Source organism: Chlorocebus sabaeus, chromosome 22, assembly GCF_047675955.1.
Source record: "Chlorocebus sabaeus isolate Y175 chromosome 22, mChlSab1.0.hap1, whole genome shotgun sequence".
Classification (NCBI taxonomy): Eukaryota; Metazoa; Chordata; class Mammalia; order Primates; family Cercopithecidae; genus Chlorocebus; species Chlorocebus sabaeus.
The window spans coordinates 5,796,874-5,818,563 of NC_132925.1; the positions used below are offsets into that span (position 1 = coordinate 5,796,874).

The window sequence follows — 21,690 nt, forward strand, 5'->3', positions numbered from 1 at the left end:
AAATCACGTGGAAGTAAAATAAAGAGGGGAGGAACTGTAACAGCTAAATGAATGTGTGTTGTTTATATGATACATCAATTCGAGCTCAACGGAGAAGTCTAATTTTAGAATAAACCATGGCAGTTAAAAGAAACAATACTAATTCTTATAATATGCCAAGAACTGTTATAAGAAAATTATATATTATATATATATTTGCTGCTGCTGTTGTCATTTCCACTTTGTCCCCCAGGCTGGAATGCAGTGAGCAGTGGTGCAATCATACCTCACTGTCACTTCAAACTCTTGACCTCCAGTGATCCTCCCACCTAAGCCTCCAAAGCCTGGGGGCAGCAGGCTAGGATTACAGGAGTGAGCCACGTTGCTTGGCCATATATTTTTAATATTTTAAATCGTATAATAGCTCCATGAGGTAGGCACCCTTTAAATTAGTATTTTAAAGATGAATCTCAGACACAGAGAGTTTACGTGACTTGCCCACTCCAAATCAGAGATAGGGAGGGGCCATTTGTTCCAGAGGCTTTCCTGACAATTCCACTCCCCTTTCACTCAGGCGGCCCTCCTATATGTGTCTTCAACTATCAATATGTCACCCTGGGTTGCATTAGCATACATATTGTGTATCATCCTCTTTAGACTTTTCATTTCCTGAAAAAGGGGCCATGTCTTTCTCTTCTTCAAGGTGACCAGGTGCAGCATAGTCTCTACAACAAAAAGGTACTGAATTCTTGAAAGAATGAATATCGTGGCCATGAAGGAGAACTCAGGAAAAGCATACAGAGAAGAACATGAAGAAGACCCTAGATGGAATCTTGTGGACTCTAACAGTGAGGGCAAGAGCTCTGGGAAATCTGAAAACTGATTTATTCATGTGATCACTGTGGAAGAATGGCAAATGATAGAAATCAAAAATTCTGATCAGAGTTAGGCAAAATGCCAAAGAGCCAGTAATGAGTTTCTTCATTACTGCTAACATTGTTTTCTCTATGTAAATGATCATGTCATATTTACAAAATTAATGAAACTTCTTTGAAAATTCATGACAAAACTCAATTGAACAGTCTATTTCACCACATATTTATATATTCTACCCATTATTTAAGCAAATAGCCTACCCTTTAAAATATAAAGGAGAAAGAACAATTGCATATATATATATATATATGAACAACAGAGTATGTTACTAAATTATTTATCTCATCTTAATCCCAGGATAACTAAATTTTATACAACTAAATCATTCATCCTAATTCACTTCTGCCTGAGTCATATTTGAGAGGTAAAAACAAGACAGAATAATTACTTACATGTGTTTACTGGCTGACAACTTGGTGATTTTACTGATAGTTGTATAAAACAATTCTTGGCAATTGATTAATAATTAGTCACTATTTTGTTTAAGTTACATGTCTAATTTCTTGTGAAAGAGACATTTAGTACTTTTCATTAAACATATACTTTTTTGGTTTATTGCTACTAAAAGGGTTTATTGAAAAATAAAACATTATTATAACCACCTAACTCAATAAATGGATGTAGATTTACCCAATGTAATGATTACAAAGCCATACCAGCAAGAGCCTTCAGACTACTTGCTATACCTGTGTCATTCAATGCAATTCACATGGGGCTACTGAGCCCTGGAAACCTGGCTAGGGAGGGTGGAAAACTGGATGTTTAATTGTATTTTATATTGATGTAGATTCAAAAACTGACACTCATTTCCATTACTGCAAAACTTAAGTATGTTTGAAATAACTCAGGTAGGTGAATCAACTTTTTGCTGTAAAATTATGAATATTAAATACATATCAAGTATTTCTGATGAAAACTTAACATCCAAATTGAGATGTGCGCTAAGTGCAAAATATACACCAAATTTCAAAAACTTAATACCTCTAAAATATGTAAAATATCTTGTTTCTCAACTGATTTTTACATTTGTTTACTACTGATTACGTGTTGAAATAATACTTTAAACATATAATCAATAGAGTTAAACTAGTCAATATTATAGAAAATAGCTTAGGCATTACATGAAAAAAATTTCACCTAACTCCATTATTGAAAAAGACAAAAAATTTTGATTTAGAGTAAATGTTCTGAGAATAAAATCCTGTTTTCCTCTCAGAAAAGAGCATCATAAAACAGGATCCTAAGGAATATGTAAGACTTTCCCTAGGCTGTGCATGATGGCTCATGCCTATAATCCTAGCACTTTCAGAGGCTGAAGTGTGAGGATCACTTGAGCTATGCAGGTAGAGACCAGCCTGGGCAACATAGGAAGGCCCCATCTCTACAAAAAATAAAAATAATTAGCCAGGCATGGTGGCATTTGCCATTGGTCCTAGCTACTCAGTAGGCTTAGGTGGGAGGATTGCTTGGGTATGGGAGGTCAAGGCTGTCATGAGCCATGGTTGTGCACCACTGCACTCCAACCTGGGCAACAGAGGGATACTCTGTGTTTAAAAATAAAATAAAATAAAATAAAGATATTCCCTGATATAAAATGCAAAATAAGCAAGTTGTCAATTCAATAACTGATTAGTAATATGCCTTTGGCACCTGCACATTTAAAACATAAGTGGAGGAATGCTTTGTTTATTCAACATTGGAGGGAAACAAAGTAGTCCACATAAAATCTACACAGTAATCCTTCATTAAAACACAGCAGACAGGTAACTTTAACTTAATCCCTAAAACGACATTTAAAAATTTAACAATGACCAGGCATGGTGGCTCACACCTGCAATCCCAGCAATTTGGGAGGCCGAGGTGGGCAGATCACAAGGTCAGGAGATCGAAACCATCCTGGTCAACACGGTGAAACCCCATCTCTACTAAAATACAAAAAAAAAAAAAAAAAAAAAAAAAAAAAAAAAAAAAAAAAATTAGCCAGTTGTGGTGGTGTGCACCTGTAGTCACAGGTACTCGGAAGGCTGAGGCAGGAGAATCCCTTGAACCTGGGAGGCAGAGATTGCAGTAAGCCGAGATTGCACCACTGCACTACAGCCTGGCGACAGAGCAAGACTCTGTCTCAAAAAAATAAATAAAAAATAAAAATTTGTAATGGAAACACTTTGAAGTTATATTTTACTTTTTTTAAATTATAATTTAAGTTCTGGGATACATGTGCAAAAAGTGCAGGTTTGATACATAGGTATACATGTGCCACGGTGGTTTTATACACCCATCAACCTGTCATCTACATTAGGTATTTCTCCTAATGCTATCCCTGCCCTTGTCCCCCACGCCCCAACAGGCCCTGGTGTGTGATATTCTCCTCTCTATCCTCATATGTTCTCCTTGTTTGACTCCCACCTATGAGTGAGAACACGCAGTGTTTGGTTTTCTGTTTCTGTGTTAGTTTGCTGAGAATGATGGCTTCCAGCTTCATCCACATCCCTGCAAAGAACATGAACTAATCCTTTTTTATGGCTGTATAGTATTCCACGGTGTGTATGTGTCACATTTTCTTTATCCAGTCTAACACTGATGGACATTTGGGTTGGTTCCAAGTTGGCTATTGTGAATAGTGCTGCAATAAACATACGTGGGCATGTGTCTTTATAGCAGAATGGTCTACCCATCTGACAAAGAGCTAATATCCAGAATCTACAAGGAACTTAAACAAATTTACAAGAAAAAAACAAACAACCCCATCAAAAAGTGGGTGAAGGATATGAACAGACACTTTTCAAAAGAAGACATTTATGCAGCCAACAAAGATGGAAAAAAAAAGCTCATCACTGGTCATTAGAGAAATGCAAATCAAAACCACAATGAGATACCATCTCACACCAGTCAGAAAGGTGATCATTAAAAAGCCAGGAAACAACAGATGCTGGAGAGGATGTGGAGAAATAGGAACACTTTTACACTGTTGGTGGGAGTGTAAATTAGTTCAACCATTGTGGAAGACAGTGTGGTAATTCCTCAAGGATCTGTAACTAGAAATATCATTTGACTCAGCAATCTCATTACTAAGTATACACCCAAAGGATTATATATTTTGCTTTGTCCTGGCATCTTAAAAGAAATTTTGAACATGAAGTTTTTTTTAATGACTCAGACTCATTATCATCAATTATTACACTATATTGCAGTCTAACGATGCCCAGAGGGACAATTACACTATGCGGAGCTGTTTGCCGCTGCACCTAAGTGGCCTTAGAATGCTGTGCATTCGGTTTTGGTTTCTGACCTTGATGCATTTTCTCTTTCTTCCATTGTTTTTAGCAGTGACTTCTCAATACTGTTAGATGTTGATCACAATTGGTCAGTTCCACAATTGTTCTTAATTTGGTCCTTCTACCAAAACACAGCTTGACATCCTTTTAAAAATAGTGTGATACAACAATGAACAAATATCCATAAACATTATGGTACACGTTTTGGCTCCTGAAAAAAATACTGTTACTTGTTTTCATGCTTGTAGTTATGTTTCAGAGAATGAGGCTGGCTAGGAAGTCTGACCACAGATGATCATGACAAGGATATTGCGATGATAGTGACAATGACAATTACCACAACTAATTGAGACACTGGGGGAAGTGTGTAACGAGCTCTTCACAATTATATGAGGTAGATAAACTATAATCTTATTAATATTTTACAGAGGGGGAAATTAAACTTAAACTTAGAAGGATTAATCTGGCTGTGGTTACATGCTAGTAAGTGGTGAACTGATACTTGAGCCCAGGCCTATACCGATTCTCTATACTGCCTGCAAGGTCAGTATCTATATTTATATTTTAAAAACAAATTAATGGCAACTTAGATGCAAAGCATTAAAAGAAACAAGGTTACCAAATTTTAACTATGTAGATTTATTTAATAAATTTGTATTTTGCTTTACTGAGTCTGATATTAAATGACGCTTATTTTGTTTATTCCTCTACTACTTAAAATCAAGGAGATATTATACAATTTTGCTAAGTGATAATATCATACTAATAGTTGAGGTTTATAAAATTATCACTGCTAATACAAACTAAATTGAGTATTAATACTGTATTTAAGCTATGAAGTTAGAGTTGTCCTTATTAGATTTGACTTACTGCTTCATTTATTTGGTAGTTTGGTAGAATCTGATTTGTTGTGCGTCTCCTAAGGCACATTTTGGAACCCAGACATAGCCTTAGTGACTGGTTTTTATCCATCCTGCATGTATGTTGCTTTGGTATGCACAGTGAATAAACACTTTAAACTAATTGTATGACATTTTAACATGTGGAGGTTTCATATAAAATGTGGGTTCCTGACTTAAATAGCTAGAAGATGTGGCTCCATGGGTCCACATTCTCAACATGAAAGCAACTGACAATTGTATTCAAAATGGTTTGTGAATGGCAACCACCTCAGAGGAGATCCGTTTGCCAGGTTGCCAATAAGAACCACCTGGCCTGCTTCTCTCGGTTACCTTCCTCGTTTGCGAGTCCTGCTTTTATCCTTTAGTAAAACTCTGAAAGTATAACTCCAAACTTTCCATGATATTCTATATTCTAGCTTGTTGCACATTTTCAATTGTGTGATTTTATGCAGTCTGAACCACTGCCATATGGCACATAAATAATAGCATTATGAGTTCTTTATACATGAAACTGAAACTCAAATGTGAGCAGCTTGTTTCAAGAGCAGAGAGGTAAATATCATCCAAGTCTAAAACCACTCACTTTATATTGTGTATTAAATCATCAATTAATCTTAATTCTATATAGTATACATGATTATTGCTATTATTTGTGTTGTAATTAGTATTTTGGGGGAAAACATCTTGTGTGGCTTTCTTCACCGTATTCAGTACTAAAGAACAGGAATCTATCATATCACTTTGCAGTGTCGCCTCCATGGCAAGCATGATGGTGAAAAGTTTATGAGAGACTGAGAGACAGAGAAAAAGACAGAGAAAGAGAGATCAAGAGACAGGGAAAAAAGATAAGTATTTTACTTTAAATAAAATATATTCCATGAGACACAATAAATTATTAACTTTCCTTTCACATTTAATATGGAAACAACAAATATATCACTAAAATTAAAAAATAAACAACTATTCCAAATGTCACATGGTGGGAAAGACAATGGAGAAAAGTTAGTGAAGGAACATGTGATGGGGAAGCACAGGAGGGACTGGATGAATTATTTTATATCAAGTGGTCTGAGAAGCACGTAAAGCACCTAATGCTTCAAAACTGCATGAATGAACGTAAGACAGTAACCATCATGAATATCATAATCTCACAAAGACAAGGGAACCCACCTGGACAGCTCCTCGGCTCCTTCACTACTCTTAACACGGTGTTAAGAACACAGCTCCAGTCTCAGAGAAGTTGGCTACCATGCTGTTGTGTTTCCTAAAGCACTATGAGAAAACGTCACTGTAACTGCCCCCAAGTTTTCCTGATGCGTTGAACAGACAGAATTTGACAGGGTATACGGTAAAAGTCTTATCTTGGGGAGACAGTTAAACCCAGAAGTAGACAAAGAACCAAATCCTGTGGCTATCGGCTTCTCTTGCATATGGCGAAAGAAACAGAAGGAAGACCAAAGATCCAGGTTACGACTCAGTAGTGATGATTCAACATTATACAATGTGGATGGGAAATGGAAAAGTTAGATAAAAATCTGCCTGATCACTAATCTAAGTTAATGGGAATAAGGCCCTCAAAGATGAATAATTTTATATTACTTATATATATATATGGAAGCTTTCAAAATTTAAGAAATACCTATATTTTCTGAAAGTAAGTGGCTCAATGTAACATGAGTTATTTATTTATCTGCAGCATAACACTAAGGAAATCATTCAGCTAGAAAACCATGGAATATCTCTTCATAACTTCAAAACTCCTAGTCCATTCTGTAGAAAACAGACATGCTTAAACAAGCTGTTTTGTTACACCCAGACAAAAACAGAAAAATTGATTTTTCCCACTTGTAACCTGCTTATTTTAAAAGGTCATAAACAAAACCATTATTATTATAGATACCACATAATTCCCAGACTTAAATGGTAATCACTTGAATAGGGACCTGAAGACCATTTTCACAAGCACGCGCCAACCATTGCTTCAAGTGAAAGAGAAGAAAACAGAGAGATGTTTGAGGGCAATGAGCAGCATTTAAACTTCAGGTAAACTATCCAGTAGAACTGTCCTACTTCAGCATGAGTCTGAATTTGAGAAGGTGAATGTTATAGGCGAGTCAGACATAAATACTCAAGATACTTTCAAAATATCCCTGTGCACCTAAATTTTAGGCTTGTGGGGCATAAATGAGGCAGATAATACCAGGAACCAAGTTGATACAAAGATGGTAAATCCTTACTCCTGTGCTACACTCTGCATCAATAGAAACTTTTCTGCTAGACTGAGTAATCTCATCAACCCTGTGAGAGAAGTTATATTTCTACTATTCAAACTCAAATCCAGACAGATTAGACTGATACAGCAACTTTCTTAATCTCTTTTACAGAAGAGAATTAGTCTGTCGAATTTTGAAGCTAACTACTTTATTTGAAAGACTAGTAGATTTAACTGTTCTCCTTAATCAAGCTGAAATAAGATTCTGGTTTTAACAAGGAATAAACGCTGAAAGGGAAAGAAAAAATACTAAGAAAAAAAAGAAGACTTTTAATGGGACACCCAATACTCTCAAAAGTTATTAACAATCATACTGTGAGATTATAATATTCTCAATGAAGAACAGGTTGTAAGTTACTGCTTATTTTTTACTGTCTGACTCCCTTTGGAATAGTCAGCTGTTTGCTAAACTATGTCCAAAATGTCTTTTAATCATCCATCATTTGTTTTTTGGCCTTTTTTTTTTTTTTTTTTGAAAAGGAGTTTTGCTGTTGTTGCCTAGGCTGGAGTGCAATGGTGCAATCTCAGCTCACTGCAACCTCCGCCTCCCGGGTTCAAGCAATTCTCCTGCCTCAGCCTCCCAAATAGGTGGGATTACAGGCATGCACCACCACACCCGGCTAATTTTGTAGAGACAGGGTTTCTCCATATTGGTCAGGCTGGTTTCGAACTCCCAACCTCAGGTGACCGCCCTCCTTGGCCTCCCAAAATGCCGGGATTACAGGTGAGCCACCATGTCCAGCCATCATTTGTTTTTGTAAAGCATATAAGGCAGGTGTTTATATGCCTAAAAAGATGCTATATTACTTCAATTATAAAAAAAAAAAATTCAGTGCTTTGAAATCTATCCAGTGAAATTAAAAACAAATACATTAGCTCTCCCTTATTTTTAGTAGATACAGTCCAAGACTGCTAGTGGATGCCTGAAACCATGGATAATACCAAACACTATATATACCGTGTCTTTACACATACATACCTATGATAAAGTTTTATGATTAAATTAGGCACAATAAGAGATTAACAATAACTAATAAAATAGAACAATTACAACAATATACTGTAATAAAATGTATGTGAATATCTTTCTTTCTCTCAAAATATTGTACTGTACTCACCCTTATTCTTGTGATGCTATGAAGATGATACAATGCCTACATGACAAAATGAAGTGAGGTGAATGACCTCATTGTGACGTAGCATTAGGCTACTATTGAAAACTAATCAAAAATTTATGAACTGATTATTTCTGGAATTTTCCATTTAATATTTTCAGGCTAAAGTACTATGAGTAACTGAAATCACAGAACTCAAAACCACTGATAAAAGGTGGAGCCTACTGTACTTTGAAAGGAGTGATTTTTTAAGTCTATCTTTCCAAAATTTCTGACAAATTCTCCAAGCATACATACTGACTAATGCATCATAATATATATAATATATATGTATCTCTAACTTTACCAAATAATGCCAAATTGTTTTCAAACGTGGTTGTACACATTTATCCTTTGTATGCTATTTTTTCTGTATTTTGTTTGTTTTTGTCATTGGGTGAACTGTTCTTTTTGTAATTCAATGACAAAATCAAAAAGTAGTGTATGGCTTAAAAATCTTCTTAAAAATATTTTAGAGTTTTCCATTCATGTCATGGTTGCTTAGTTTTTAAATAATCTTGCTAATCATGATGGTGTCATATACTCATTTGCTAGTATACTGATGCATAATAATCCTCAAATTAGTATTTGTCATTGAGAGCTGATTTGGTCATGATGTAATATCACATATACTTACGCTAAACTTCTGTTTAGAATACTGGCATCTATGGTCATGAGGGTTTACCTCAGGAATGCATGACTGGCTTACCATTCTACCTCAATTCTAATTCACCATAGAAAAGCCATATGGTAAGATATCATAGAATAATTACCTCAGATACAAAAATCCACTCTGAGCAGGGGGAACCCGCTGAATCTCCTTCCACATTGTAACTTGCAGAAAACGCCTACCATAGTTAAGAAGCCCCAAATATTATATATAGTGTCTAGACTAAGGGTACTTTATTCCACATACTTATGACCCTAAAGAGGTCAACTGGACTCATTTTTGTTTCCGAAAACAACTCTAGTTGCTCAAGAAAAGAGAATATCTTTCAGCCTACAGGTTACCATATTATGAACTCAAGCTGATGAAATGTAACTATATTAATTTTGTGTCCAAACATAAGTTTAAGGAGGAAAAACATGAGCATTAGATCTACTTTGCTATCTCCTTTAGAAGTCAGTATTTTATCCTTGAAAGAAATATTTAACAAACAAAAGATATTCATTTGAAGATCTAGTAATGGTTATGGCATAATAGTTTTTTAAACCTAACAAATTTTCATTGTCTTAAATGTGCATTGATATAGTGCCAGAGGAACATGCAAACAGAATTTAAAACTGGGGCCACTACACTATATTCATTATTACGAATTCTAGAAACTCTTGAAACTTATGGGTGACATACTTGTCAGAACGTTCTCTTTACCAAATAAAGGACAACCCAATCTCTGTTATGAACTGTCATTACTAATTTAGCAGAACTAGAAGGCAGTTCAGCCGAGTAGACAGAAAATTAAAACATGGGCAGCTCCTGATTGGAAATGTATTCATAGCAGGTAATGAAACAGCACAGTCAGGATCTCTGGTATTACTCAGAGTAAGAGATTTAATTCTGATAACTTTGATGATGGCACTTGAATCCCAGATTCTAAATGGTAACAGGTTGTGACATATAGATAGGATAAAATGAGCATCAGTAGCATATCTCTACAGAAGCAATTCTATAACATCAATTTTTTCAAACAGTAAATATAATAATTTCAAAAATTATGACAGAAGTTTTCAAAGAAGAGGCTTAGGTCTTAAGCAAGCCATGTGCCATATTTATGTCTATTTGTCAGTGGGTTTTAAAATTAATCAGCCTAACAAATGTAAGGGGTGGAAAGAGTCATATTTAAAATATGAAATATAAATTGTAGTTTCTGATTTCATCTGAATAAGGAACAAACTCAAAATTACAGGCAGAGCAGCTATTTTACGAAGAGGGTGAAAGTGAAGGAATGGGTTATATATTTATATGCATGTAAGGAATATTCATTAAATGCATTCACATATAGCTAAATACAAGTATGCTGTTCACATTTTTTAAATATAGTTTTTTATTTTGAATTTTGTTTGCCTTTTTAAATTTTCTAATTATCTACAATGGCATTATTTTATAATGAAAGGTGTATTTTTTTTTAAATTGCCTATTTCAGACATAACTCTCTGATATTTCTCATAAGAGAAATATGGTTGAGTAAATAATATTTCCACATGAACAGGTATTTCAATACATCTCTTTTGAATCTGTAAAGCAGCATATTTGTTGTGTGTGGTTAAAATTACTTAACGCCCCTTCAAAGGGAGGGGTGTTAAGGAATTTTAAGGCTATGTGCAAAAATGCTCATATCTAACAAGTTTTATAAGATAAACTAACAAGTTTTCAAGTTTTCTTGAAACCGTGATTGACCAGTAGCTTTCAGCAGAAATGGCACTGTGCCACGTTCTAAACCCAGACCATATAAAATGGCAGCTTGTACATCCTGTCTTTCGGGACTGTCACTCTTGTGAGAAAGCCCACGTTGTCTGTGGAGTGGGCTAGGAGGAGGGGAGCTGGGGTCCTCAACCTCACAACCAAGGCTGAGCTCCTAGCTGACAGCACCAACTGTAGGCCATGTGAGTGAACCATCCTGAAAGCAGATGCTCTGTCCCCTACATGAGCCACCCCAGCTGACACAAGGTGAAGAAGAGAAGAGCAGTCCACACTGAGGTATACCCAAATTGTGAGTTTGGGAACAAAACAAATATTGCTGTGAAGTCACTAAATATTTGGCTTGTTTATTAAGCAGCAATAAATAACCAAAAGAGCAAAGTAGGACTTTGATCATGAATGCTAAGACATGTTTGTTTAAATGAATTTATATACACTGGCTTTGGGGGATTTTATCCATATTGCTTAATAACGTCATAACTAATTGTGATGGTTTATACTGACTGTCAACTTGATTGGATTGAAGGATGCAAGGTATTGTTTCTGGATACGTCTGTGAGGCTGTTGCCAAAGGAGATTAACATTTGAGTCAGTGGACTGGGAAAAGCAGAAACCCACCCTCAATCTGGGTGGGCACCAGCTAATCAGCTGCCAGCACAGCCAGAATAAAAGCAGGTGGAGGAGCGTGGAAAAACTAGACTAGCTTAGTCTTCCAGCCTCCATCTTTCTCCTGTGCTGGATGCTTCCTGTCCTCGAATATCAAATTCCAAGCTCCTCAGCTTTTGGACTCTTCGGCCTTTCACCACAGACTAAAGGCTGCACTATTGGACTAGCTTCCTGGCTCTTCAGCTTGCAAATGGCCTACTGTGGGACTTCACCTTGTGATTGTATGAGTCAGTTCTCATCAAAAACTCCCCTTGATATATATATAGCTTCATATATATATATCCTATTAGTTCTCTCCCGCTAGAGAACCCTAATACATTAATAGTATAAACCTATATAGAAAATACTAATTCTATAACATGGGAAAAGTTCAATATTGGTCAAATAGAATGGCATGTAGGATAATACAAATGCAATTTAATAAAACTATATTTACAGAGGACTAAGCCTATATGACAGCAGGAAAAAAAAACAAACAAAATGGTCACAATAAAAATTAAGTTAAAACCATATGATGCTTTATTTACCAAAAGCATGCACATGAGAAAGATTAATAGCTAATTTAATAAAAAAGAAGCCAAGTATTAAATAACAATGTTGAGTTTGTCTCAATTTCTGTAATAGAAATGTTTTGGAAAACAATGATGTATGATCCCTTTGGTTTAGAAAATTGGCTAAGTTTAAATGCACTTTGGTACAGCAAGGTACACTAGGATAAACACGTTCATAAAATAAAAATGTTGTATAACATAAAAATCCATCCACTTAATGTATTTCTTTTTAAGGTATAGTTCTACAGAATAATTGTTTTAAAACATAAAAATCTAACTATTTAATAAATATATTTCTTTCATAAGGCACACTTCTACAAAAGAGTCAACCCTCATTCATCCAAATATAAACCAGAGAGTTCAATTAATTGAATTTCTACTTCTATAAGATTTACTCAATGATGTAATTAGTAGAGTTATGTAATTGCAGTTTTTTGCCAATAAAAGGACAAAAACCACAATTACTTTTGCACCAACCTAATATATCACAGAATTAATGCAGATTTAGTCTTTTTTATTTGCTATAAATCTATGGCATAAAAATTAATGTTCAAAAGGTGACATGAATACAAAATACCTTCATGAGCAAAATGATATTAGCCCTCAAACTCTGTCTCCTTCTATAATAAAAAGCCTGAGAATAAGAATGATTAATCAGTTTGTACCACAGTGAGGCTAGGCCAGGAACCCTGCTACCATCGTGTTTCTCTTCTCACCTATTACACTGCCTTAACTGGCATGAGTGTTTCCTGAATGGCTATGAAATATAAAATAATGTATGATATCCAGAAACAATGTATGAATTTCCTTCATATACAAGTCATCTAATTTAGGTTGAAAAATGAGACTTCTTCATTTTATAAAATTATTTGCTGAGACATTTTTCTATATAGCCTATTTTCCAGGTATATTTATGTTTATGTATGATGCAACACTGGAAAGAAAATTCATTTATTTTTTTCAAAAATACATATACATATATAATTATATATAGTATGTATATAATACATATACATATTTCATATATGCATTATAAAATATATGCATTATAGAAATATGTATTATACATTACTTGATACTTTGCTACTTTTAATATGCTTGACATTTTCATTTTTTCACTTACAATAAATAATAAACACAAGTTCATGGTTTTTTAATTTTTCTTTTTAATTTTTGCCATAAGCTATTTAATCACCTAAAACACCCTTCTCCTTAGATGTTAGAAGAGGTCAGAGATCTGTTTGATCTTAACAAATGGTCTCAACACTAAGCCTTAGTTTATTTATCTATAAGATGGCTATAACAATAGTGTTTACTACATGTAAGTAGAGTTGCTGTGCAGATTAAATAAGATAAAATAGGTAGCTAGTATATCTAAAACACTTGGCACCATACATGAAACATATTATATACTAGTAACTATTGTTTTATAGTTATAAATTTATTTAGCTATAATCAAAAGCATGAAATTTTAAGATATGAAGCAATGAAGTACGATTTTTTTAAATAGCCTACTTAAAACAATATATTTCTCTAGTAAAAAGAGACTGGCTATGATTTAAGTCAACTTGATAAAGTTGCCTTTTAGACATTAAAAAAAAATGATTCACAGCCAAATTTTTAAGTGGCCATATCACCAATATATTTTACATGCCATAAGATATGTAAAATTGAAATTTAATGCAATATACCACAAATACATGTGCTATACAAAACAAGGTAAAATCCCCTGTACAACAAAAATAAATCCAATTAAGAACATTAAGTACCAGTGAGAGAGTACACACACAATGAATTTAGTGAAATTCTTAAAAATTAATCTTAAACAGCAACAATAGAAAGCATTTCTATATTGTATGTACCTACCTGGAGTAGGCAAACAATCTGCTATCCCAAAGATCATGAGTCCCTCTAGGTCCAGAATGAAAATAACAGGAATCTGTCCCATCAAACATATTCAATCCATCTGCAGAATTTTTTGAAGCATGGCTGTGTACCACATCTAAGAGGACTATGATACCCATGGAATGAGCTGTGTCTACCAGTTCTTTTAGCTCTTCAGGTGTTCCATAACGGCTAACAATAAAGAACACAGCAAAAACAAGATTACATCACATTTAGAGGAAATGGTCAATCGTGCATCAACTGCTTCACCATCACAGTAGTAGACACTTTAAATATCCAAGCAGCATGTGATATGATACTTGGATACAACTCAAATTTGCTTCATGTTTGATATTAAGCAAATTTAAAACCATTAAGTTAGAAAATGATTTAAATCAAATTATTAAATCGGGTTATTAAATGTAGATTTATACCCCAACCAAAATTCACATTTTGAGGATGTAAATAATAAAACTCTGCTTCTCTATTCTCAGAGCTTCTGATTTCCACCTGCAAGTAAGTCATTCTTGCTCTCATGTTTGCCCTTCCTTAATCCTTTGAGATTAAGGGGCTCTTCAATAATTTCTCTGAATATCCATGGTGCCTTGATTGAGGCTATCCCTCTTGCACTTATTCCAAAAATAGAATGCCCACAGTTACCAGTGGGCCAAGACAATGTGCCACGTTTGTCACCACGTAAATAAGATGGGTAGCTCACAAGCAGGTGTGTTTGTGTTAAAGGTAGCCCCACAGTCTGAATGAAATAGGTAACAAAAATTACTCACAGAACAAGGCCTTTCTTAACCTGTGTAAAATTTTGACGTTATAGTCATCCATGGCATCAACTGTGCCCTTTAGTCACCCTTGCCTTCAATTGTTTACTGTCTCTCTTCCTCACTAGACTATATGCTCCTTGAGGGCAGCAGCTGTTACTATCAGGCTCCTCATGATATGGTACGGTGCTAAGTATATAGCAAGTCTCCTGATAGCCAACTCCACTGAGCAGCAAGAGCTCTCTTTTTAAACTACAAATAAGATCATGTCACCTACTTAAAATCATACTTGTGCTCCCATTGATCCCAGAGTGAAGACCATTGTCCTGATCATGGCCTACTGCACCATCTACTGGCTCTTTCCAATAATGTTAATTATCTTATGACACTCTCCCACACCCTCTTTTTATTCCAGCCACCTGTCCATTTTCACACTCATTGAACAACATGTTCAATAATAAACAGCCTTGGCCGGGCGCGGTGGCTCAAGCCTGTAATCCCAGCACTTTGGGAGGCCGAGACGGGCGGATCGCAAGGTCAGGAGATCGAGACCATCCTGGCTAACACGGTGAAACTCCGTCTCTACTAAAAAATATGAAAAACTAGCCGGGCGTGGTGGCAGGCGCCTGTAGTCCCAGCTACTCGGGAGGCTGAGGCAGGAGAATGGCGTGAACCTGGGAGGCGGAGTTTGCAGTGAGCTGAGATCTGGCCACTGCACTCCAGCCTGGGCAACAGAGCGAGACTCCGTCTCAAAAAAAAAAAAAAAATAATAATAATAATAATAAACAGCCTTAAAGTTTTTTTCATTCAGCCATTCACTCATTCCTTCATTCATTCCTTTATTTGTTTGCCAAATACTCACTAAAGTTATCTACCATGTGCCATGACATTTTCTATGTTCCGGAGATACACTAGTGAAAAAAAGAAACACCACTGACCATATGGAATTGACATTCCCACTGGGAGACAACAAACAAGCAAAATACGTAGAATGTCGGATAATAGTAAGTGTCCTAAAGAAAACAAAGAAAAGCCACTGGTGGGAAGGGAAGGTTTGCTATTTTAAAGAGGGTCATAAGTTAAAGTTCATGGAAAAGGCAATATTTGAGCAAGAAAAAAAGTAAAAAGCAAGGCATAAGAATATCTAAGGGTAAGAGCATTCAGACAGAAAGGAACAACAGGTGCAGGGCACTGGGGCAGGGATGAGCTAAGAGCATTTGAAAAAAGCAAACAGGCTACTGTAACTGGAATGATCAAGAAAGAAAAGAGGTGAGCTCTAAGAGTCAGCCAAGAAGCACATCAAATGAGGCCTTGGGGACCAGTGTAATGTCTTTTGCTTTTATTCTGAAGGAGACAGGGATTCACTAGGGGTTCTGAGGAACACAGCGACACGATCTGACTTTAATTTTTAAATGATTACTCTGGCCACCAGGCAGAAAAATTGACCATAATTGGTAGACCAAAGGTAAGAGAAGGGGAAAGAGAGCATGAGAAAACAGAGTGACCAGTCAAACAGCTATTGAAACAATCCAGGTAAAAGATAACCACAAGTTGGACATGGGTGGTGGTAGAGTGGGGGCAGTTGAAGCAGCCAGATTTGGGATCTATTTTGAAGTTACAGATGGCTAGATTTTATAATAGCTAGCGTGTAGGGAGGAACAGAAAGGGACAAGTCAAGTATAATGCCAAGATTTTGGGCTTGAACAACTAGAAGATGAAAATGTCATTTACTGCAGTAGAGAAGATGGCAGGGGGAGGAAGCTTGAAGTTAAGATCAGAAATTTAATTTTGGACACATGAAGTTCGATATAAGTATTAGATACCCCAACATCAAATATATACTTTCCGAAGTTCGTAAGATAGGTCAGAGAGACTTAAGTTTGGGAGTTAACATAGAGCATATATTTAAGCTACAAAACCGGATGAGACTTGATGAGATCCTCCCACGTATTTCATACAGATGAAGAAGAGAATGGAACTAAGTACTGAGTTCCATTATTTAATGGTCCAATATTTAATGGTCATAAAGATAAAGAGGAAAGAGCAAAGGGAATTAACAGTAAGCAAGAAGTGAGGTGGGAAAAGCAACAACAGGAGGTTAAACTATTCTGGAAGCCAGGGAAAGAAAAAGGCTTTAAGAAGGTGAGAGTAACCAGCTGTGCCAAGGGGTGTGGACAGCTGAAGTAAGCTAAGAATTGCCCATTGTCCTCAACAATGTGAAGGTCACTAATACCCTTGACAAAAGCAACTTCAGTGAAGAGGCAGACAGCATACCTGGAGGGGGCTCAAGAAAGAACTGGAGTGGAGGATTTGGAGACAGTATTATAGATAACTTATTCAGGGAGAACTAATATAAAGAGAAACAGGTAAATGAACCAGTATCTTTTTTCTATACCTGGAATGTTACCTATTTACGCCCACTTCACCCCTCTCCCCAGTTAACTCTTAGTTGTGTTTTAGATCTCACTTGCAGTATTTGTTCTGATCTATTCTAAACTGATCAGACTTCTGATTATAGCTCCCTGTCATTTTCATTTTAACTTTTATTACAGTTAAAAAATAATAATCTGTATGAATGATGATGGGAGCAATGTGTATATGCCACATGTCACAAACTCCACCACACTGAGAGTGTTGGACTTCTTCAGTCTGTGGTCATTTAGATCAGCACCTCGTTAGCTGCATGGAGCCCCGTGGTGTCTGTTCCGTCCAGAGAGCAACATTCCACCCATTTCCGCCTGGAGGGAAGGGCAGTCCTTCTGTGAGTAGTAATTGTCCTACCAAGGGCCTCTTCAGTGACCTTCCTAGATGAGTCAGTCTCTTTCCGGAAAACCACGTGCTCTCTCACAAGAATGGCTTTCATAGGACAAGATTTTCTGACTAAACCTTGGGCCTCCAAATATGTGACAATTTCAGAAGGTAACTGGACATTCTATATCACAAATCATTCCACGAACAGCAACATAAAATCAAGGACAATTTCTAAGGCTGGATGGGAAGAGAGTGTATGGCCTTAGTAAAAGAAAATGTTCAGTTTCTATTAACTCTGTTAACCCTAAAATGTTACAGAATGTTATATAAAATGTAAAATTTCATTTTATTTATTTAAATTATTTGCTCAAAATAAGAATGAACATAATGAGTCTTTGATTTTACCTTGAAGCTGCAAAGAAGCTCGTGATTTGGTAACCAAAGCTGGCATAGTAAGCATGCTCCATGATTGCCATCAACTGAATGCAGTTGTATCCTATGTAAAGCAATGGTCAAATATAAATTAAAAGCCACTTTAAAAAAAAAAGTAATGGGGAAAAAAAAGCATCCTGATTCCCAATACATTAAAATTTACAATCTAGAAGCTTTGATCGTCTTGAAAAGTTCTACTACTTTAACATTTTTTGTTTGACCTTCTAACAACGTTGAATAGTCTCTTAGAGCTGTATTCTGACTAGCTATTTGATATACTTTCATTTTAACAAGGAATAAATAATATGCAAACTTGCTTAATTTTGTTTTAGCATATTAAAGATGGCAATCTCTATATGCTAAACAGCAGTTACATTTGTAATATTCATATTGAAGATTATGAAACCTAAATTCAAAAAAGCAATTGCATGACATATACTTTTTATTTTGACTCTTTCTATTTATTTCTACATATTTCAGTCCTTTTTACCATATAGCATAAGAAATAGCACCAAACCCATATTTTTCAGAGGTAGCTTTCTTTTTCTTTTTCTTTTTTTTTTTTTTTTTTTGAGATGGAGTCTCACTTTGTCGCCTAGGCTACAGCACACTGGCGTGATCTTGGCTCACTGAAATTTCCGCCTGCCAAATTCTCCTGCCAGGCAATTCTCCTGCCTCAGCCTCCCAAGTGGCTGGGACTACAGGTGCATGGCACCATACCTGGCTAATTTTTTTGTGTTTTTAGTAGAGATGGGGTTTTACTATGCTGGCCAGGTTGGTGTCGAACTCCTGACCTCAGGTGACGCACCGCCTCAACCTCCCAAAGTGCTGGGATTACAGGCGTGAGCCACCGTGACCAGCCCACAAGGTAGCTTTTATGCAATTAGCATTAATGCTTCTACTTTCCACTATATAATTTGTACCTATAAAATTATTTCCAAGTGCATATACGCATGTATGTGCACATACAAACACACATCACTTTACTTTCTCCATCTGGATATGTTTTGCTCTAACAGTAAATAAAGTGACTCAAAAAAGTAGATATTGTGTTTTAAAAATCCATAACATTAAAAAAATTCTAATATTTTTTAATATAAGCAAATAATCAGGGGAAAAGTATTGGTCTTTAAAAAGCTAAGAAAAACAGGTTTTTCTTCTTGAAATATAATTTGGTAAAATGATCAAATATGATTTCATTACTTTGGAAGTTACAGTTCTGTAACATACATAGAAAATATTCTTACTCTGCTCTCAAAGTCCAATTCATGCAAGCTTTATAATTTTCTTAAGGTTTATATAAGTTCATTTCTAATGGCAGCTCATTTAAATATGCAAATATACTTGTAAATGTACTTATAAACAAAGGTATTAGATTAGTTTCATTCTTCTGGGTTGGTATCTTGTATCAAGCACAAATTTATAGTTTTATTCTTAATTTTAATGGCATTAATCATTCCTGGATTCACTTTTATTCCAGGTACTAGACTAGGGAATTCCGACACAAAGACGAATAAGAGAATCCTTGTGCTGAACGTTCTGCAAGAACTGGGTCATAAGCAATTTATTACTCCATAATATGAAAGAATATCTCAAATATAATAATTTAGCATAATATCTATTAATTATAATTAATACTAAATACTCTATATATTTCATTAATTTTGGTTTCTGAAACCTGACTTTACCATCACAGATAATCCATACATAACTGAAAACTTTAACCATGGCTTACAAATCTTTCTTCTAGCCAAAATTTGGACTCCCTAGCAGAAGCAGTAAAATTAAATGTGCTTTATCCTCCTGCCTAGCCATTGAAGCAGGTGTTAAATATACTGTCAAATTATTTTAAATAGCATTACCTATAAAAACAACAGATTTAAAACACACTGAATCAATAATTCAGCAATATATTATTTACTCTCCTGGTTATGAAGACAGGATCTGTGCCAGTACAGTTCAATATATGAATAGCTAGCAAAATGTGTCTCACATAGATATTCTATAAATGTTTGTTAAATAAGTCATCCAGGCAGGGGCTATATAAAATAACTCTGAATCAAAATGAGTTCCAGGCACATTACAAATACAAGATTTTTTTCCTTAACGGACTAAAATGAACAGGCTATAATCAATGATCACTTAAATTGATAAACTTTTCCTCCAGTAAAAAAGTAATTATGCTTACATATTTATCTATAATTTTGGAAGTCATCCGTTCACATTACTTAAAATTGAAATTGGAATAATATCTTTAATTCTTATGCTCTATCTTATTCCATTTCTCTTTTCTATGCTATCACTATTACAGGGCAATTTGAGAAGCCTAAAATAAAATGTATTTCTATTACATATTTAATCTCCTAACACAAAAAAGAGACACTTGTAATTAGCTTTTCTAATAAGAGAACAGACTCATTAAAATTTTATCTGAATAAAAATCACAGTTATTACTTACCAAGGTCTTTGATTCTTGGTAGTACATTGCACGTAAAATGTTTATAAGAAGCTACTTTTCCCTCATGGGAAGAAATTCCCACATGAGATTCATAAATTCTTAGACTTCGTGGCTTCTTTGGTCTGGAATGCTTAAACTACAGAATATAAATTACATATAGAATTAAACCAGAAATTCAGGTATGACACTACCTGATTAAGTATATTTTTAAAAAGTGGTGAATATACTTAAACACTTGGAACTATTCTCACATATAAAAGGCACCGACTACACTCACTAAATTTTATTTCAGGAAAAAGTCCTTACAGTCCTGTTAGTGGATCTATTTTAAAAGATAAATCATGTAATAGCTTATGCCTTATCATTGAGTAAAGATTTTTTTTTGAGCTTAGGTCTCAGAGAAAATGTAAGATCCATGAAATACAGACATAATGATCAAATGCAAAGTATGTATCAACAAACTCCAATGATTTAAAGGACAGAAAGTGAGTTCAAACATACACAGAAGACTTGTCAATAATATGGCGGTAAAAATTAGCCTAGTTAATACATTCATGAGATGGTCTTCCCTATTCCATGTTTCTAAGGACATTTATCCTAATTCAAACCCATGACGCTGAGAAATATTGCACTAAAGAGTCTCTGATAAATCAGAAATTGTAGTTAAAAAAAAAAAAAAACACACACAGTATCCCTTACGGATTAGTATAAAGCAATTTAGTATTCTGTTTTCCTTAACTTCAAAAACAGACTACACAAAAACTAGCTTCTATATGTTATTGGCTACAGAAGACAGACTGTGATACACGCACAGTGTATGATGTAAAATACTCAACTGTCAGTGAGGAGAAGCATTGAACATTACTATAGAAGTTATAAAAGTAAAAATTAACTTTCCTAGAAGTATTGGAACAATAATTTATTTAAAGATTTGTTGTTCTTACTTCATATGAGTGTTCTGGATCCCAGTGTAGCCAATCATAATTCACATTAGCACCTTCACGAACCACATACTTCGCCCACGGTGAAATACGATACAAGATCTCTCCGCTTTTACTAGTAATAACTACCTAAAAAGAGAATGAGATGTGATTGCTTTAAAATATGTCCAGAACTCTGATAATACATAATGGTTGAGGAGTACTGGTACAAGTAGGAGAGGATGAATGATCTCAAGAATCTAGACCACCACACAGATGTGTGACCTTCAGGAACATAATTCTATCAATGTTGGTTTT

At 35.2% G+C, this 21,690-nt stretch overlaps 1 protein-coding gene across 1 annotated transcript in view; it reads right to left on the bottom strand.

The window, feature by feature from the left end:
- GBE1 (1,4-alpha-glucan branching enzyme 1) overlaps positions 1–21,690 on the bottom strand; it is a 265,726-nt gene that overhangs the window by 137,179 nt on the left and 106,857 nt on the right. The window contains exons 4-7 of the mRNA XM_007986177.3: positions 21,397–21,522; positions 20,453–20,588; positions 17,968–18,058; positions 14,021–14,230 (exon numbers count right to left, since the gene is read on the bottom strand). Of these exons, the coding sequence (XP_007984368.3) occupies positions 14,021–14,230; positions 17,968–18,058; positions 20,453–20,588; positions 21,397–21,522 (563 nt within the window). The remainder of the gene's footprint in view (positions 1–14,020; positions 14,231–17,967; positions 18,059–20,452; positions 20,589–21,396; positions 21,523–21,690) is intronic.